The 20294-nt window shown below is 40.2% G+C and overlaps 1 protein-coding gene across 7 annotated transcripts in view; it reads right to left on the reverse strand.

Annotated features, from left to right (window-relative positions):
- Positions 1–20294, reverse strand: part of TULP4 (TUB like protein 4) — a 248047-nt gene that overhangs the window by 80043 nt on the left and 147710 nt on the right. For all 7 annotated transcript variants that reach the window (XM_075203474.1, XM_075203477.1, XM_075203476.1 and 4 more), the window contains 2 exons: positions 19852–20013; positions 3028–3208 (listed from right to left, as the gene is read on the reverse strand). In XM_075203474.1, the coding sequence (XP_075059575.1) occupies positions 3028–3208; positions 19852–20013 (343 nt within the window). The remainder of the gene's footprint in view (positions 1–3027; positions 3209–19851; positions 20014–20294) is intronic.

Raw genomic sequence — 20294 nt, forward strand, 5'->3', positions numbered from 1 at the left:
GGAGCCCAGAGGGGAGTGGCCACGATGACGCCAGATTTAGCACCGGTCGATCGTAAAGGACTGGGTCCTGGGACCAGTGGATAATGCCTGTGGGCCATACACTGTTCAATTTCGCAATTAGTTGGTAGCTGATTGGATTGCTCTCGCCGCCACCCTTTATAGCGTTAATAATAAATAAAAAGTTTACCTTTATTTGCCACTACAAAGTTGTCGGTGTCTTTATTTGTAGATAACAATTTTAGAATGTTAAGATTACCGTTATTAAGGTATGGTGTAATGCAGAGGGAATCAGCAGTATGCAGTTTATGTATCCTTGTTGTTAAAAGTCAGGTTAGCCCTTGTAAGGGAATGTAATGGCAAACTTTGCTCACTGATAACCAAACTAAGCAGAGGCTTCTCTACCATTTAAATGTATTTCAAATATATTACTTGGTAGTTTTTTATGAAGTTATTCTACTGTCCCTTTCTAAGACAGAGACACCTTAAACTACGATAAGGGTAAACTAAGAAAATGTACTACTAATTTACGTGTGTATTCCAGTGAACACACAAATCTGTGAATTAGCAGCTCCACCATTTTGTGAGTGACAGCAATCTCACTCCATGATAGTGCTGAATCTGCAGCTAACCGCAGGATGTGATGGCAAACCATGTCTGTATTGCTCAAGGAACACGTCCATTAAGGTTTCTGCCTTAATCGTCGTAATTTCATTGCTTTTTGCAGTTTGAGTTGAAGGTTTTCAATCGCTTTCTTACATTGTAGATTGTGTATAAGTAACCTTAATTGGACATGTTAAACCGTAACGTTTTTTGTCCATGGAATTTCATGGCTTTTTGTAAAGTGAAAATGTTGATAATAAATTTATAAACTTTCACAGCAGTTAAAAATAGTGGAAATTAGATGGGCCAAGTGGTTCTTCTTAATCCCTAATAAACAAGAGTGTTAACATTGCTCTACTATATTAGCCTCTGCCACCTCTGTTAGATGTCTATCCCACCTGTCCCCTACTGTTTTGATAAAGTATTTTTTCCTCAAATTTCTTCTAAACCTAGTACCCTCCATTTCCAGTGCATGCCTTTTTTCACATATCCCCAACTGCCCACCAGCTTTGTAACCTCATGCACACGTCACCGCCGATTGCACCAGCTTTAATCTCATGTTATCTCATGTGTACCAGTGTCTCTCACTTGACACCCCATTCTCACCAGCTCTATTTTCACTTGTCATCTCCTTTGCACCAACGAATCTTTCAAATGTCACTCCCTGCGCACCAGCTTTTGTCACATGTCACACATGTATGTTTGTGCAGGCAGCCAGTGATGGGATGAAGTATGTATGTTCTGGCAGCCATTGGTACATATGTATGTTCTGGCAGGATTTGGTGCATATGTATGTTCTGGCTGGTAATGATGGGATGAAGTATGTATGTACTGGCAGCCATTGATGCAGTATGATTGTTCTGGCAGACAGTGGTAGGGTCTGTCTGTTGTGGCAGACAGTGGTGGGGTACAGAATATATGTATGTATATGTTCTAGCATTCAGTGGCGGCGTGCAGTATGTATGCATGTATGTTCTGGCAGTCAGAAATGTGGTGCAGTATGTACCACATTGTGCTTATGTGCTTCCCACCAGCACCTGCAGCATTGTAATCACCTCCCCAGTCCTTAAACGTGAGTCCTTGCTGATGCTGGTCACCAGTGAAAGCAGACAGATTTTTACAGAGATTCTGACAGAAAAGCCATGAGTAAACCAATGAGTAAACACAGCCCACAGCAGGCAATGAGAAGTGGGTGTGTATAGATTATCTGCAGCTTCTCTCCAGTACATGTCACTTGTAAAGAGGGACATGTCAGATGCTAATGTCCAGATACCTCACATCTACTCCCCACTGTGATTACCTCTGAGTGTGATCAGTACAAGTACACAAAGCACTTTTAAATAAATTAACTGATGTCACTGAGGGACGGGAGGTTTACAATGGATTCACTAACAGCTGTCTCAGGAAGAGATTAAACTCTCAATTGAGAGCAGTGCCTGGGCTAATAGTACTACAGGGTGCCCCTCCCATATCCCCAAAACACTAACCAGCGCCCTGTGGCTAGAAAATGTGGGTAATTTCTTCAGTTCAGAGATGAAAATCCTTGAGCCAGAGACTCAGCCATGTTTGTGCTCTCAAGTGAAGCCAGTCTGAGTACACCCAGCACAAACCTCTAACTGACATGTGCAACGTTATGAAATCCCCTATCTTTAAAATGGGGCATATTTTACCAAATTGTAAAAAAACTATAACTTTCTCAAAATTTTAAACCCTAAAAGGCAATCCTCACCCCAAATAGCTTTCTTATAAAACAAACTAAAAGTCTTTAGACCTCCTGTACACTGAGTTACGCTCTCCCCCCCAAAAAACTAAGAAACACTGTGACTTTTGCAAACCAGGAAGTGGAAAAAAACGGCGAGATTTTGAACTTTAGATTATTCCTAATTTGTCATTTTTTATTCTTTTGTTCTGAAATTTGGCATGCGGCACCTATGGACGGTTCTTCATTCGCATGCCAAATTTCCGTTTAATAGCTTTAATACTTTTTAAAATGTAGCCCCTCAAACACCATGCTCCCCCCCCCTCACAGATTTCTAATGGTAGAATGTCGTTTATTAGATGCAACCTTAATATAAGGGCACGACTGTGCCCTTATAAAAACAACAACCAATGGTTCAATTTATATACCCTAATATCTAAGCAGTTATCTGTATTAGGTCTGTATCCAGCCTTGCGGCTGGTGCCTTGCTTTACATTCTAAAGATGTAATTGTAATCCAAGTACAAACTATACCTGTTAAGGAATGGCCAATATAAATGGTACACATATAGATTTAAAGAAAAAAAATCTACTTTGTTTTTGCAATTCTGAATGGGTAAACAAGATTAAATTGAATACTCTAGGTAATAAGTCTAACAGGTAGTGTTGCATGTATTATACTCTTTCTTTAATTTCTGAAAGCAATGTTTGTCTAATTATAGTTTTTACCTTGTGGTGGAGAATAGTCATCGGAGTCTGTGTCGCTCTCACTACTGTCTTCTACCAGGAAGCTAGGGTAATTCCATGACATGCTCACAATGCCATCCATCTCATGTAAGAGAACATGTGCCAACATCCTGCCATGGCAGTCCATAACTATAACCTGACCATCCGCAGTGCCAAACAACACCTGCCAAGCAACACAAGAAAATACAGGTGATATTTGTTATCTGTCTCCAATAACATGTATAATATTTTTCATATTTGCAACTGCCATATTGCTTTCTCATCCAAAGTAGAATGAAAAACCAACCAATGAAACCTGTGGAATAGTGCCCTTTTTCATGCAACATGGTAGAATACTTTCCATGGAGATGTGAGAACTACAGCTTTTGAATTAAACATCTCTAAATACATGGATTTACTTCTATTTTATTCTGCAAAAAATAATCTAAAAGTGAATGTTTCAGTGCTACATTTCTTCAGCTGGTTCCTAGAAAGTAGACTCTGACAAATTTATTATGTAGAAATCATGTTAGTTACAAGTGTTACTTAATTTCCATAATCTCTGAAATGTTTAATAGACCATTTAGAAACAATGATCGGTGCGCCAGTCAAGAAAAGATGTAAACCATGCAATGTCATATTAGACAAAGAGTTTTGTTTACAAATTAAACAGGCTGTTTTTTTTATACACTGGTGTTCCTTTTTCTTGATTTCACAAGCTGGGAAATAAGCAAATTATGAGGGCTAATGCTGCAGACCAATTTAAGAATTCTGACATTGTTGGGTACTAAACCGAAATCCATAACAGAATAAAACAGGGATAAACAGGGTCCATTGGGTACCTTGACACCCCTACTGTCCTCAGCCACTGTGGCCCCTTCCCCCCCTCTTACGTTAGCAAGCAGAAGATACAATGTCACTGATTCAGTGTTTTGGGCACTAAAACTTGGGAGCCCTAGGTGACAGTCTAGGTTTCCCTGATGGTTGCGCTGGCAGACTTTTATATGTTTAAACATATTGAAAATTACTGTAAGCTATAGCAAATGGAGTATAAAAATAGAAACATCCTTGACCATTCCGGCACTTGTAAACACCACCGCATTCGCTATTAGGTAGCAATAAAACCGCTAAAACATCTCTCATACAGGAGAAACAATTCCCTATCTCGTATATAGGGGAATTTTTTTTGCTTAAACACGCTTCACATATATGCCCGAGTGACAAAGAAATCAGCAATCAGCATACATGGAGCATTCACAAACAGCCAACCAGAAGCAGTTTACTAGTACTGGGGACCATCACCTTCACCATCTTGCACCGACCACTCACAAATACGGCTTTCTCTTTGCCCTGGGCTATTGTTAGAATACTCTTTTACTGTACTCTGCTTACATAAGAACATCCTGGCTTGCGAGGTGCAAGCAAACATAAGTTGCATAGTGGCGCAAATCTGCAGGGACATGTATGCATGGCCCACTTTTCTGTGCATGAGCAAAGCGATTTCACACAAGATACACAAACTGGTGTATTACTCACTCTGCAATAGCCCAATGTATTTACAGGTAATATTCATCATCATCATCTCTTTATATAGCGCCACTAATTCCGCAGCACTGTACAGAGAACTCGCTCACATCGGTCCCTTGGAGCTTACAGTCTACATACACACATACAGACCGAGAGATACTAGGGTGTCACACGCCGGTCCCATAGACAGGAACCGGCGTTGTTACCTTCTTCTTGTAAGCAGTGATCAAGCTACTAAACTTCATTCATCATTTGTATTTGGTTCTGCGCATGTGCTACCTGTGACCCTTACTTATGACCTCCTACCTGTTCCCATTGGTTCTAAGCATTTTGGAGCACTATTTAAACCTCCCATGGTTTCCTATCCTTTGCCTGTACTTCGAGTTACTCACTCTCAGTAGGATTTGGCTTCCTTTGGTCTGACTCACCTGTTGGCTGCTTGCACGTCTGGAATCAGCTATACTCCTCGCTGCAACTGCTGTTTGTGAACTATCTGTTGCACCTGTACTCATCGCTGCTGCTCGGAATCACCATCTACGGATCAGCTACTTCATTTCTGCTGTTTCTACATTAGAACTACCGCTATGCCAGTAACTCACCTGCTATTCTGAATCATCATTCACGAATCAGTTCTATTTCTTTGTTACATATATATATTGAACTGTCGCTGTACCAGTAACTCACCTGTTGCTCTGAATCATCACCTACGGATCAGCTAAGTTCTATGCCATTACTGCCTCTGTTTGAACTGCTGCTGTGTCAGTGATTTTATTGCTATGTTCTGAGTTATTATCTACGGATCTGCTAAGTTCTACTTCACTACTACCTTTGCCTGAACTACCGCTGTATCAGTGATTCACCTACCGTGCTTTGAGTTACTATTTTCGGACTAGCTAGTTCTATCTCCGTTATTACCATTGTTGAACTGTTACTCCATTAGTATTCCTTGCCGTTTCCATGAGTTACCAATTGTGGATTAGCTAGTTGTATTTCATCATCACTCCTATCTGTTGCCGTGTTAGTGATTGTCTGCTATCGCCCTGAGTTACTTACTACGAATCAGCCAGTCCTATACAGTTATTTCTTTCATTCTACTGTGGCTACCTGCAATTATCCAGACGTGTCATCTATACCTCTGCTATCATATTTCAGTGCTCCTATTGCTTGTGTTACCACTGAGTCAAGGACTATTAGCTCGTGTATCCAGATTTCCCATGACCACTTGTATCAACCCATTGTGCTTTAAGCTCCACTATCTACTCTGCCATCATTCATTCAGGAGACCGCGACCTGCGGGACAGGAGCAGCGAAACCCATACCCTCTTGCAGGGGGTCACTGGCGAAAACCTCCTAGACTCCCCACTCCTGAGTGAGTTCCATCTTGGCAGAGACAAGGGATCCACTAAAATATATTCAGAGCTGTGACATAGGGTCAATTTGTTAGCAGCTCATTAACTTACCAGTATGTTTTTGGAGTGAAGGAGGAAACTGGAGCAACCGGAGGAAACCCACGCAAACACAGGGAGAACATACAAACTCCACACAGTTAAGGCCATGGTCGGGAATCAAACTCATCACCCCAGTGCTGAGGCAGAAGTGCTAAACACTAAGCCACCATGCAGCATATATGCACATAATCATATTTAGACACACACAAACAAAACAAAGTGTTCACAATTTCAATGGAACAGATAATTTTGATCTTCTTCCTCTTAAGGAAATCAAGCTAAACGAGTGTATATGAAGATAATTTAGAGTTTTAATGACTGGCAGCAATGAATTATGCCCTGACAATTCACGTCACAGATTCAATTTAAGTTTATAACTGCATATGGCTGGTTTCAAAAATAGATCACTGTTTTTACCATTACAGACTGTGTATCTGCAGAGTCTAAATGATGCTATACCGTGTGCAAATATTAAGGATATGCTAGATCTGTGGTGTCCAAGTATTTACAGGAAGGAGGATATATTCCTGTTATAATTGTGATCATGAGCCAAATACTTTGAAAAAAAAAAAGAAAAGATTATGTCTATAATGTTTTAAAAAACAATGGGGCCACAAAAAAAACATGTATAGGCCTGCAAATGGTCCACTGAAACCAAATAACAGTGTTTCAAAATAAGGGCCTGATTCATTAAGGCAAGCAAAGCAAAAAAAAAAAAAGGATAACTTTGCACCTTGACAAAACCATGTTGCATTGGAGGGGGAGGTAAATTTAAAATGTGGGTATATATTTATAGTTGGGGTAGGACATGTCCTAGATCAACTTTAAATTTCAGTGTAAAAATAAAGGTATCAAGTGTTTGTGTGCTACAGTATATGGAAAATCAGACAGTATTTAACTTATGTGCAAAATAAAAAAAATAGTTTGCACCCAGTGAATTTTAACATGGTTTGTCCAGGAGAAAATTTTCACCTTGTTTTGCCTTATTTTCCTTAATGAATCAGGCCCTAAATATCGAAATGGCAGAGTTTACCCATGACATTATGCCACCCAAGTGGGTAGCAAAGGAATATTCACTAATTTCATTGAACTGTATTTCCTAGATAGACTCCTCCATCCCACTCTCATAATACCTACTTTAGTTAATCCATATTTCTTATCACTCCACCAGGCACCTACTCAATTTATCGTCTCTATTTCTCCTACTCACTTTCACCTCACTTCACCCATCATTATTCCCCTTCACTACTTCCCTCCACCTATAAACTGTTCTGATACCCACACCAACTGGCCTACAAAAGCAGAAACAAACCATCCTGGTCCTCAGACGGCTGCAGATAAAATCTAAACCCCATGCAATCCTCACTATCTGCTCACACTCCTCTTTCCAAACCAAAACTTCCCAAATCACATCTCTCCTTCATGCCCTTTTTGTATGTACCCTGGAAATCTCCATGTTTGTGTTGCGGTCATTTTCCACCCCTCTTCTCCCAGTTCCACTGTCCCAATACATTGACAATTTTACTGCTTGGATTAAATATTTCCTATAACTGGAAATTTTAAATTTCTGTTGTACTTTGCTTGTTTGGTTCATTTTGGTGAAAAAATGTATATACTTGTCTGGATAGTTGTATTGCATGAAGTCATCTAATTAACACTGGGGGCTTATTCAATTAGGTGCAGGCACCGCGGCTATGCGACGTAACGGCCCGCAAAGGTAATCTACGGTACTCTAACACTACCCCTATGGGGTGCGAACAGATATCGGCGATGTTGCGTTGCAGTATTGATACACTTACATGCGCAGCCTGGCGTAGCCCGGACCTAATTAAATATGCCCTATTGTGTTACCAAAACTATGTACTAAGTGAATATTTCTATAATCATAAGTGCTACCTTAAGTTCTTTTATAATCTATGAGTGAAAAATGTGAAATGACAATTTAAAAAAACAAACAAACTTATATTACAATCATTGTTACTTTTGCTAACAATAGTATTGAGCCTTCAGAAATATATGAAGTTCTTAATTTATTTGATGTTATAAAACACAATTTAGTATATTTATAGGGTTCCACAAAATCCCAAAAAATGAATCATACATAGCCAGCACGCCCCCACATCCAAGGTAAGTACTGTTTCTATGTGGTTATTCTCATTGTATATTTTACTCAAGAATCCTTATTCTCTTATTTTTCACTAGCAGGAGGGTCCAAATGTAGACATCCCCATCCAGGTATATATACAATGTTCTGATTCAAAGAAATACTGTATAATTTGTGTTCTCACCTATTGGTTGCATTGTATTCATGAGGAAAATCATTCTTGCTTTCCTTTTCAGCAAATCCTGTTTTAAATCTCCTCCCTTGATGCCTAGTTTCACTTGTTCCATACCAAATGCTGTAAGTTGATTAGGATTACTTTGATGTATTCTCTGAAAATGTCTTGCCACTGTCGTTAGTTTGTTCAATTTTCTGACATCTTGTTCGGCATTTCTAATGTTACCTACATGTTCCAGCAGTCTCTGTTTGAGAGGTCGACTGGTCATACCTATATAGTTAATATTACAAGTACAGGTCAAACAATAGATCACTCCTTTTGTTTCACAATTTATAAAGGATTTATAATGATTGTTACCATATCTGTCCACAAAATGTTTAGTTTTTTTTAACAAATTTACAAGGTTTGCATCTTCCACAGGCATGACATCCTTTGTTGATTGAGTCTCAGTCTTGTTCTCAAAATGACTTTGGAGTAGAAGATCTCTAAGATTCTTTGATCTTTTCCAGCTTGTAGATATTTTATCTCCTATAGCTTCTGATATGTCAGAATCTAATCTTAAAATACGACTGTGTTTTTGTAATATATTCTGTATTTCATGCCATTGGCTATAAAATCTACTGATGAATCTCACTTTTTCATTAGACAATTCACTTCTTTGGGGAAAAATTAAAATATCTCTGTTAATCTCTTTTGCTTCGTTATACGATTTTTTCAAGACTTTATGATTGTAATCTCTCCTTTGTAATCTCATTTTTAGTTCTTTTGCCCGCAATTCAAAAATATAATTTTGACTACAACTGCGTTGTGTTCATAAATATTTCCCTTTTGGAACACCCCTGATGGTAGATGGTAGGTCCATGAAGTTGATTTTTATCCGATTCATGTCAAGGGTTAATTTCAGATTTATTGTGTTAATATTCAGTTGATTCATAAATTCGATAAATAAATCTTTCTCCCCTTCCCAAATTAGGAAGATGTCATTAATGAATCTGAACCACATCGATATGTATTGTGTGAATCTCTCATTTTTCTCGATAAATACCACTTCTCTTTCCCACCAGCCAAGATAGATGTTTCCATAGGTGGGGGCGCAAGTTGTTCCCATTGCTGTACCTCATAATTGTAAGAAAAAGCGTTTATCAAAAATGAAATAGTTCTTTTGTAGAACAAATTCCAGCAAGTCTAGGATGAAATTATTGTGATCGGATTGGATTTTCATCTCCAAAATATGTGGAACCGCATGTAAGTCCTACATGATGTTCGATGCTACTGTAGAGGCCTTTAATATCACAAGTACATAGTCATGTATCATTAGTCACTGTTATATTCTGTACTTTGCCACTTATATCCAAAAAATCGCGGATATACGAGGGTAGTGTGTAGACAAATTCCCTAAGGTTACTGTCCACATACATACTGGCCTTTTCCGCTAAATTATCTATGCGGGAAACTATTGGTCTTCCAGGGGGTTTCTTCTAATTTTTGAGAATTTTGGGCAAGATGTAGAAGGTAGCAATTCTCGGATTCTAAACCCACAAAAAGTCAAAGTCTTTCTTAGTTATAATACCTTCATCAAATGTATTCTTAATCAGATCTTGAAAGCTTTCTAAGAAAGAGTTTGTGGGATTCAATGGTAAATTTTTATAACATTTATTGTCATTTAGCTGCCTATATACTTCCGATTTATATTCCTCTATTGGCCATATGACAATATTGCCTCCCTTATCTGAAGGTTTAAAGACTACATCTTTCCATTTGCTCATTACATTTAACGCTATTTCTTCTTCCTTTGAAATGTTAGATTTGTTATTAATCTGTTTACGTAATAAGCCATCGATATCTTTTGACACTAATTCCATGTATATTGATGCTTCAGGGAGAATAGAAATATTTGGGCAGAAGGTAGATTTTTTCTTTAATATTATACCCATATCTTTTTTAAAAGATGAATGGCTTGTGTCTAGTATTTCTGTCTGTAATTCCTCTAATACAGATAATGCTTCAAGTTCTTGTGAGTTGAAAAGAGATTCCTGATATAAAATACTTATATCTTAATTATGTGAACTTTTACTTGTATCTCTTAAATCATTAATTTGTTGTCCATCTTTTTGTTTAAAGAATTTTTGTAATAACAACTTTCTGACAAAGAGGTATAAATCATTTTGTACCGCAAATCTATCCATTTTGGCCATAGGTGAAAAAGACAATCCTTTTGATAATATATTAGTTTGAGATTTTGTTAATGTATGATTCGATAAATTTATAATCCTTAGAGAGTTTTCCACTTCTAATGTTTCTGTTTCCTTCGTGTTCTTTGAGGAATTCCTTCCCATTCTCTCAAGCCTCTTTTTCTTGTATTTCTGCCCTCCCCTTCTCATCTTCTTATATCCGTTAGTATTTCTTGGTCCCTTGTACCCCTCTCTTAAAAATGTTTTCTTTGGGGCGAGATGTTAAGTTTCGATCTCATAGGGCTTTCAAATCTCTCTCCATCTGAGGTTTCTGTTTCAGAGGTAGTATAACTTCGATTAGTATTAGATTTGAAAGTTACCCTATTATTTCCTTTAATCCAACGAAAAACGTTGTTTTGCTCAAAATCAGTTTTGTCTCTTATAAATGTTCTTTTTTTTTTCTTTTCTTTAATTATCTGTTCAACTACCTCGATTTCCTTCTTATATTTATCATAAGTATTTTGGAATTTATCCAAATATTCTTTTAGTTTATCCACTAATTTTGTGATTTCATCAGTGAATTCTTTTAATTTAATCTCATCATGTTTAATCAAAATTTTCATCAAATCAAAGGTACATTTCAGAAGAATTTGTTCCCATTCTCTTTTCAGTGTCTCATTAGTGCATTAGGTGATACTCACTTATACGATTACTTCTGCCCCCAATAATATATGTGATATAGAGACTAATTAGGTGTATTCAGTTGTTAAACAAATTATCTTTCATTTTTATTCTGTTGGTCATATTTCGTTGCAATTTTTATTAGATATTTTAGAATTTCATAATAAAGTTTAAGTTTTATTATTCCTCAAACTCTCCAACATCTTTGAATATTTTGTTATTATGGAGTGAATAGTGCATCATGTTTGAATCACCCTCTTTCTCTCTCTTTCCAAATCAGTATAAAATGCACTGGCTTGAACACTAAAATGTTCTTCTTGTTTCATCTGACCTGATCACTGGTACCTTCAACCAGTGTGAGAGCAAATAAACATCACTTGCTTCAAAGACCGGCTTGAAAACATCTTCAATATTGCTGTATTCCTGTGACCTGCAGATTAGACCCTAAATCGAATTCACTCTCCGGCTGTTTCTGAGGTTGGACCCAGCTTTTCTGGTACCACCGCTCTGCCTGCTACCCTGCAGCTCTGGTCAGTGAATAGGCCAGGGGGATCCATCCACAACACCCCTGATCCATATTAAGAGGTCAGGAGTACCAGCCCATGTACGCCTGTAATGGAGTGTACTCGCAGCGTCAGTTACCCAGAAGAAACCGCTACTGGATGCCGGTAGGGAGTCCAGTGGTGGTAGCATTTATAAGCCCCTCCTACTGCGGCAAGAGGGCGCATTTGGGATAAGGAAAGGGAACAGTGGCAAAGTAAGCCGAGCCCATTCCCAACAGACAGGGTGACAGCCGAGTTATTCAGGAGAGAAATAACTGCAGCCTGGAGAACGCACAGGATGCGATACTGTGCCAAACAAAGAAGCTAGAAATTCCTTACACAGCAACAAAGAACGAAATGAAAAAGGCACTGAGAGCCTGGGATGCGCAGTAAGGGTCAGCAGATGAGGAAGCTGACAGTGACTTGGAGGAGATGTTAACTTCACACCTAGAGGTACCTGTAGTAACATCCCAGAACACAGCACCTGTTTCCAGCAACAGTCCCCTCCCACAGAGTGAACTAGTGATGCAAGTTCAACAGCGTGATAAGGGTAACTTTTCTGTACTAATGCAGCAGCTGGGGTCCCTGGGAGACAAAACAACTGAGGCGGAGCGGTTACTTACCATCCAGTTGTGGGGCAATCGGTGGGCACCACCTTCTGCAGCATCCCGTGAATCATCATCTGCTGCGCCCAGATTGGGATCTCTTCACTTTACCAAATTTGATGACACTGTTGGAGATGTAGATGGACATTTGCAGGTGTTTGAAATGTCTTGTAGCCTCCATGACTTGCCTAAACAGGAGTGGGTAAAGTATCTGGTTCCCACGCTACAAGGTCGTGCAGTGGAATTTTATCGTGGAGTGGCCCCAGAGGACTGTGCAGACTATGATGTAGTAAAACGGGCCCTCCTTAAGCGCTATGTTATTACCCCGATGACCTACCAGCAGAAGTTTCGGGACTTGGCTAAAAGCACCCATATTAGCCATGAGGAATTTGCAAACCAGTTGCGGCAGTTGGCAAAAAAGATGGATTAATGGATCTGATGCCAAGTCCTGGGAAGAATTAGTGGACTGAATTTGCAGAGAGCAATTTCACCGCCGGTGAGCACTGGAGGTAAAGGAGTAGGTATTGGACTTTAGCCCAGCAACCCGAGAAAAATTGGCCCAGTTGGCGGATCAATATATGGCAGTGAGGCCACACTGGCAGAAGCGCCTAGTTAACAGCCAACCCCAAAGGACTGTACAAACATGGAGACACCCCTCTGCTACTTACCCCCAAAAGTGAGTACCTAACCCTTCGGGTACCAATTGCCAGTCACCGCCCTGCCCTTGAAAATAATCATCGGAGCCCAGGATGGAGAGGAAGTGCTACAGCTGCAGAAAAACCGGTCATTTAAGGATGGACTGTCCCACAGTCCCAGCACCCCAGACTCGTGCCTCTAATCAGAGTCCTGGGGCCCGGCTGACTTGCTTAACTGGCGAAGGTGAGCCATTAGAGACTGTTTCCACCCCTGCCAGCCCAATGGATTGTGGCGTGTCTGAAGGTGACTCAGCGGAGAGAGTCACCTTTGTGTCCAAAAGATCCCCAAAAAACATGTGGAGAAACTTGCAGCCTTTCCAAGTGGGACCCCTGCAGGGTGAAGGACTGAGAGACTCAGGGGCCTCAATTACTGTTGTGAGTCCCCATCTTATTGATCCTGCTGCAGTATTGTATGATCGCACTGCCAAAGTTACCGTTGCAGATGGACTGGAGAAAGAAGTGCCTGTAGCAAGAGTGCATCTGGACTGGGGAGATGGCCAGGAGTTGCGAGTTGTTGCCATTATGGATGGCCTCCCAACTGATGTGATTTTGGGTAACGATGTTGGGGGTGAAATTGTGACAGCAGTTCTCAACTCTATTACCCAGAGCCAAGCTGCTAAGCTACAGTCTTCAGGATCTACACCTGCACAACCGAGTCCAGAGGAAAAGACCACAGCTGCTGGAAAACAGCCATCACCAGCAACCACACATTCAGCCAGCCCAGAGGAAAAGACCACATGAATCATGAATTGAATCATGAATCATGAATTGAATCATGAATCATGATTCATGAATTGAATCATGAATCATGAATTGAATCATGAATCATGATTCATGAATTGAATCATGAATCATGAATTGAATCATGAATCATGAATCAAGAATCATGAATCGAATCATGAATCATTAATTGAATCATGAATCATGAATCATGAATTGAATCATGAATCATGAATCATGAATCGAATCATGAATCAAGAATTGAATCATGAATCATGAATCATGAATTGAATCATGAATCATGAATCATGAATCGAATCATGAATCAAGAATTATCAATTAAATCATGAATCATAAATTGAATCATGAATCATGAATCATGAATTGAATCATGAATCATGGATCATAAATCATGAAATGAATCATGAGTCATGAATTGTGAATCATGAATTGAATCATGAATCATGAATCATGAATCATGAATTGAATCATGAATCATGAATCACGAATTGAATCATGAATCATGAATCATGAATCGAATCATGAATCATGAATCATGAATCTTCAGGAAAACGAAAGTGAATGGTGGCAAAGTAAGCCCAGCCAGTTCCCAACAGCAACAGACAGGGTGGCATAGGCGGTCCATCCTGTCACAGGGTCACTCCACTTCAAATCAATACAGGGTTTCAAACTAACCAGTTCAGATTGTAATGAAATTTGGTATAATAAATGCTGCCATGAGTGTAAAGACAATTAGAAAATTTTAGGCTGATATATACACTGGTTTAGAAGTTATATTCCTTTAAAGCTGCTCTTTTTTTATGAAATTTTAACGTTTTTTTAAATTACATTTGTAGATCACCTGATTGAGCTAGAGAGTTGGACAAGGTTTCAAGGTTTCATTGAAGACAGACAGTCTCCAATCTCGAAGGCTGGCATACTTTGTGATCAAAGTCCAATTTCAAATTGCTAATTTGCAACCCCTGGCGAGAATCTGTTTATGTAACCACCAAAGAAGCGACTGACTGGTCTGCGGAGACATGCAAAATACCTGGGCCGCCAGATTCAGATGGGATTTTTTGCATTGCGACATGAAGATCCAAAGGGGACTGCCGTGCATGAAACTGAGCTAACTGGACCGTCTTGAAAGTCGATACCTTGTTGCCCAAAACTCTCATGGCGAAATGTACCGAAGGCTGCCTTGCCGCCAACCAAGATTTTACCCTGTTTTACAAGGCTAGAATATTGTCTTGGTTGGTAAGAACACCCGTCTTGTCGGATGTCAAATAAAAATACCCAAAAAGATCATTTGCTGGGATGGGAGCAACTTGGAATTTTTGAAGTTGAGAATCCAACCGGGAGACTGTAGATTCTGAATTACTACTTGGATATGCAACTGAAGCACCCTTGGAGAATCTGCTATTAAAAGAAGATCGTCCAGATAAGGGAAGATTGTAATCTTCTTGGACCTTAGCAGAGCAGCCACGACCGCCATGATCTAGGTGAAGATACGTGGGGAAGAGCTTGAAATTCTTAATGCTCTGACCGAACCGCAAACATCAAAAAGGACTAACGACCCCTCCAGATAGGAACATGAAGATAGGCATCCTTGATGTCTAGAACCACCATGAAATTTACTTGTTTCATGCCCTGAATGACCGAGCGCAAAGACTAGATCTTGAACCTGGGCACTGTGACCTGGGTGTTGAAAGATTTCAGAATCAGAATGGTTCTGAATAATCCATTTGGTTTTAGCACCAGAAAAAGTTTGTATTAAAAACCAAAACCTCTTTGAGAATCTGGCACCGAAATCATCACTCCGGAAGAAAGGAGGGATAGAATCGCTTCTCGTAAAGCCAGTCTCTTTTCATGGACAAATGGGAAGCCCTATGGAAAAGAACGGTCTCAGAGAAAGACCAAGCAGATCGATCTTGTATCCTTGATCCACCACACCTGAGCCCAGACATTGGTGGTAGACTGCAACCACTGCTCCCACCACTGGCGACAACGAAGGAGCAAAATGACCGTCATGCGGACTGCTTGTCTGCAGGTTACGCAGCTGGACGTCGAGGCAACCAGGTCTGGCGCCCACGCAGCAAACCACCCCTTGGGGCGGATGACTGGCCTATAAAAAATTGGCCTGAGGAATATTAACCCTGAAACCTTCCTGAGGACTAAGAGGACTGGAATCTGGATATTCTTTGTTTGGGAGCATCAACAGGGAGAAAAGTGCTCTTTCAACCTGTAGCTTGAATGATAATGGAGTCAAGCTGAGGTCCAAATAAAACACCCACAGAAAAAGGTATGGTCTGGTCTAAAGAGCCTTTTCAGACTCCACATCAGCCTTCCAGGACTAAAAGCAGAGAGTACGAAGAGTCGAAACTGCAGAGGCAGAAATGCGTGCACCAATCAGTCCCGCTTCTATAGCTGCCTCTCTTAAATAATCTGTTGCCCTCTGAATTTTCTCCACCAATGGAAGCAGTTCAGTGGACGGGCTGCCTGCCAACAAACCTTGAAACAGCTGTTTTGACCAGCTTTCTACAGCATTGTTAACCACGCAGATGCCAAAGTAGGCCTCAAAGAGGCACCTGCTGCCACGAAAATGAACTTAAGGACGGCCTTAACTTCACGGTCTGTACCATCCTTAATAGTAGCTGTGTTAGGAAGAGGAATAGTAGTTACCTTGACTAACCTTGTAACTGCAGCATCCACACGTGGAAGCATCTAGCATCTAGCAAAATCTTCAGGAGGAAAAGGATAACACGACTGCAGTTGCCGAGATACTTGGAACTTGCTATCTGGGGAAGTCCAAAGCTCTGACAACAAATATTCCAGTAGGGAAGAAGCCAGGAAAAAGAAATAATTATTTTTTTGGCGTGCAAAAAGAGAAGCCTGTGCAACATGAGGAACATCTTACTTAGGAAAGTGAAGTACCTGACACACAGCTTGTATTAATTCCTCCACACTCTGACAATCAGAATGAATCTCCACCACCACCGAAGGAGCATCCATGTCACAATCCACCGCTAAATCACCTTCATTCTGGCAACTACATTCAAAATCTGACTTATTTTCCTGAAGTTCTGGCGTCATTCTCCTACACTTACGTGAGGAAGACAGTGCAGCAGAATGCAACATCCTCTCTAAAGAGGAAGAAACCGAAACCAAACCCTGTACAGAGGATGCAAGTCCCTGTACCCAAGCAGGTTGTACAGACTCCACCAGGGAGAAACAGTCAAACCCTGACTTAGCGAACTAGAACCCATGTCATTCGCTACAGTGCAAGCAGAATCAGAGGGTGGAGCGGCCACAGCCTGTGACCGCACCAACTGAGCAAGTATAGCCACCATATTGGAGAGAGACCGAGTCCACGCATGTGTTGCTGTATGTAAAGCAGCAGCTGCTGTTTTACACGGTATGCTCTTTGAAGGCCGACAGGCTGCGCACAGAGCCTGCGCGTCTGACTGACCTGATGGTAACTTAGCGTGACAGACAGCATAGATGAAACTCAACATTGATGTTACACCAGCTTTACCAAGGATGGTTTTTCCCCTGACATGTTAATAGATGGGACAAAACACACACAAAACAGTGTAATAAACAGTGTAACAAAACATAATATAAATAACAAGCAGCACACAAAACTGAACAGAAAATTAACCTGCAATACAGCCAATAAAGCCCCACAGAGTAAAAAAAAAAAAAACTTTTGAAAATAACAACCCCCAAACCTTTTACCTCATCAGGACTCAGGACAGAAAATGGGAGAAGCTGGAGATATAAAATGGCTGTCTAATCTGGTGTCTACACACAAAGTAGTGAGAGACCACCATGGAGGAAGTGTAATAAAGGAAACACCACTCCCCCAGGGCCCAGCACTGAATTGGCAAGTGTCCAACAGGATAACCTCCTCAACCAATCCAGTGCCTAGCAGGGCTCACTATCTTAGTGACCCTAGCCTGACCCAGTCTCCTGAGCTAAAAATAGTTTTTTTTTTGTTTTTTTTTAAGATGACTGCTTCTAGTAAGAATCAGCCTGCCCAGGGGACACTGCGATTTTCTACCCCCCTCTCGCAGCACTGTGCTGGGAGAATGTTTCATTTACCTGTTGCCATCCCGCCTCACAGTGTGTGCAGTTTAAATGCTGTCAGCACAGAAGGACGGACACAGCCTGCGACGACTGTGCCCGGCTCCTAGGAGGGTTTTTAAACATTGGGAGAGGGGGGCAAAGGAGGTACCTCAACGTCATCTCCGATCCCCCCTTCCAGACAGCGAACAGCAACCTACTGCGCCTATGTCCCCCGGCTAGTAAGCCAATGAGTCGCAGGTTAAAATATATAAACTTGCAGGCCAAAAGGGGGGAAATTGCTGCCCTGGTCCGCCGATGCAGACTCCTCACATTAGAGCCAAAAGCCGGCAAGTGCAGGATAGCGGTGATTGATAGCAGCACCTTAGCTTCTCGAGCTGCGGCTGTCAGGCAGGGAGAAAAAAAAATAAAAAACAATGCTAATCCGATAACATATTACAGAAGTGGGCTGCTAAGCAGCCCAGACACAGCCCGTTCGCCGGGCACTTAAACTAAATTGAGCTTTAACAGGAGGTGGGGTATAGAGGGGGAGGAGCTAGGGCTTAGTAAACAGAAGTTTTAAAGTGCCAGTTCGCCCTGTCCCTACTCTATAACCCAATGTCCCCCAAAGGAGGACAGAAAAAAGAGGTTTAAAATGAGACCTTGCCCAACTCTTTAACTTTATCAGGTGAGCTACAAATGCAATTAAAAAATAAAACGTAAAATGCAAATATTTTGTTAAAATAGTGCAGCTTTAAAGGCATATAACTTCAAAACCAGTGTACATATCAGCCTAAGATTTGGGGTTTTTCTTTACACTCATGGTAGCATATATTATACTAAATTTAATTTAAATTAGAGACTAAGGTAGAATTTTTCTAAAATTGTGTTGATTTGATGTGGAATAACCCACAACCCAATTTAATAACACTGACCTGTAAAAACAATAAAGTGTCATGATGTAGACCCGCCCCTTTTGATTGCATCACTGACTCCAAAATCAGCCACAAACGGAGTTGACACCCCTAATGAAGTTGTAAAACGAAATGAGTAGGGTGGTCTCCCTCCCAAACGTTGTTTCTTCTCAGTGTGTAGTTGGACTGTTACCGGCATGATTCAGAGGGAAATTCCTGCTGAAAAAACCTAAACAGACAGTACAATACAGCGACGGCTCATGCCATCCGAGCAACCATCTAAGCAACTAAAGACCCATCCGAACGGCCTATATTAAACTTCCTAAACATAAGTGCATAAGTTTGAGAATTTACTAATCTTTAGCAACAGGACTTCACTGTTGTCTCTCTTTTTTAATTCCCTTCATATGCAACTTGCTATTCGGAGGATAAAGGGATAAAATTTCCTTAACGACCATTATACCCAGCGGACCTGCTGCACCACTTAAGAAACATCAATTTGCATGGACTTTTTAATGAATGGACAATTTCTAATTACACAATTGTCATTACTATCATTGATATTATTGTTGTTAAGAACACTATCATTACTACCATTATTAATAAGTAACAAACTTGCAATACATACACCGATCAACCACAACATTACAACCACTGACAAGTGAAGTGAATAACATTGATTATCTTGTTACAATGGTACCTGTCAAATGGTGGGATATATTAGGCAGCACGTGAACAGTCAGTTCTTGAAGTTGATGTCTTGGAAACAGGCAAAATGGGCAAGCATAATGATCTGGGCAACTTTGACAAAGGCCAAATTGTGATCTCTAGACTTTTGGGTCAGAGCATCTCAAAAATGGCAGGTCTTGTAGGGTGTTCCAGTGTGAAGTGGTTAGCGTCTCCCAAAAGCGGTCCAAAGGAGGACAACCATTGACAGGGTTTCGTCGCTCAAGGCTCACTGATGAGTGTGGGAAGTGAAGTCTAGCCCAACTGGTCCAACACTACAAAAGAGCTACTGTAGCACAAATTGCTGAAAAGTAGCTCTGTTTTATTTTGATTTAAATCTATATATCTATTTATAGATATGTTATGTTTTTGCACCAGGACTGTGCAACATTTTTTATTAAAGTTTTAATTAAATACAACCATTCAATTAAATAACTTGTGAGCTCTCCAATACCTGTTGATCATCTGGGGTCCAGATACCGCAAGTGATTTGACTCTCCAGGTTTATCTCAGAAGACCAGTGTCGTTGACCACTCACTGAGCCCACAAGCACAAATCCATCTCGGTATGATATCAAAGCTTGAGTGCCATCATGACTCCAGGTAAAGTCACTCACCTGGTTAGGACAAAACAAAAATCAATTAGTTTGAAATAATATTAAGAATATAACAAAAGGCTGCAAATAAAATAAGTTAATTTAATAGGATCTTAAAATATTGAGCAGAACATGTATATACAGTATATATATATATATATATATATATGTAACCTACATTTACATTTAAATACAATTTATTTATTTGCACAAGGTTTCCAAAGTAGTTTACATGTCACCTGCATGCGCTGATTCTTTTAATCAATTTGTCACTACTCATGATGGATTTTCTTACATTTGAA

The sequence above is a fragment of the Mixophyes fleayi genome, chromosome 3, assembly GCF_038048845.1.
Source record: "Mixophyes fleayi isolate aMixFle1 chromosome 3, aMixFle1.hap1, whole genome shotgun sequence".
NCBI classification, from domain to species: Eukaryota; Metazoa; Chordata; class Amphibia; order Anura; family Limnodynastidae; genus Mixophyes; species Mixophyes fleayi.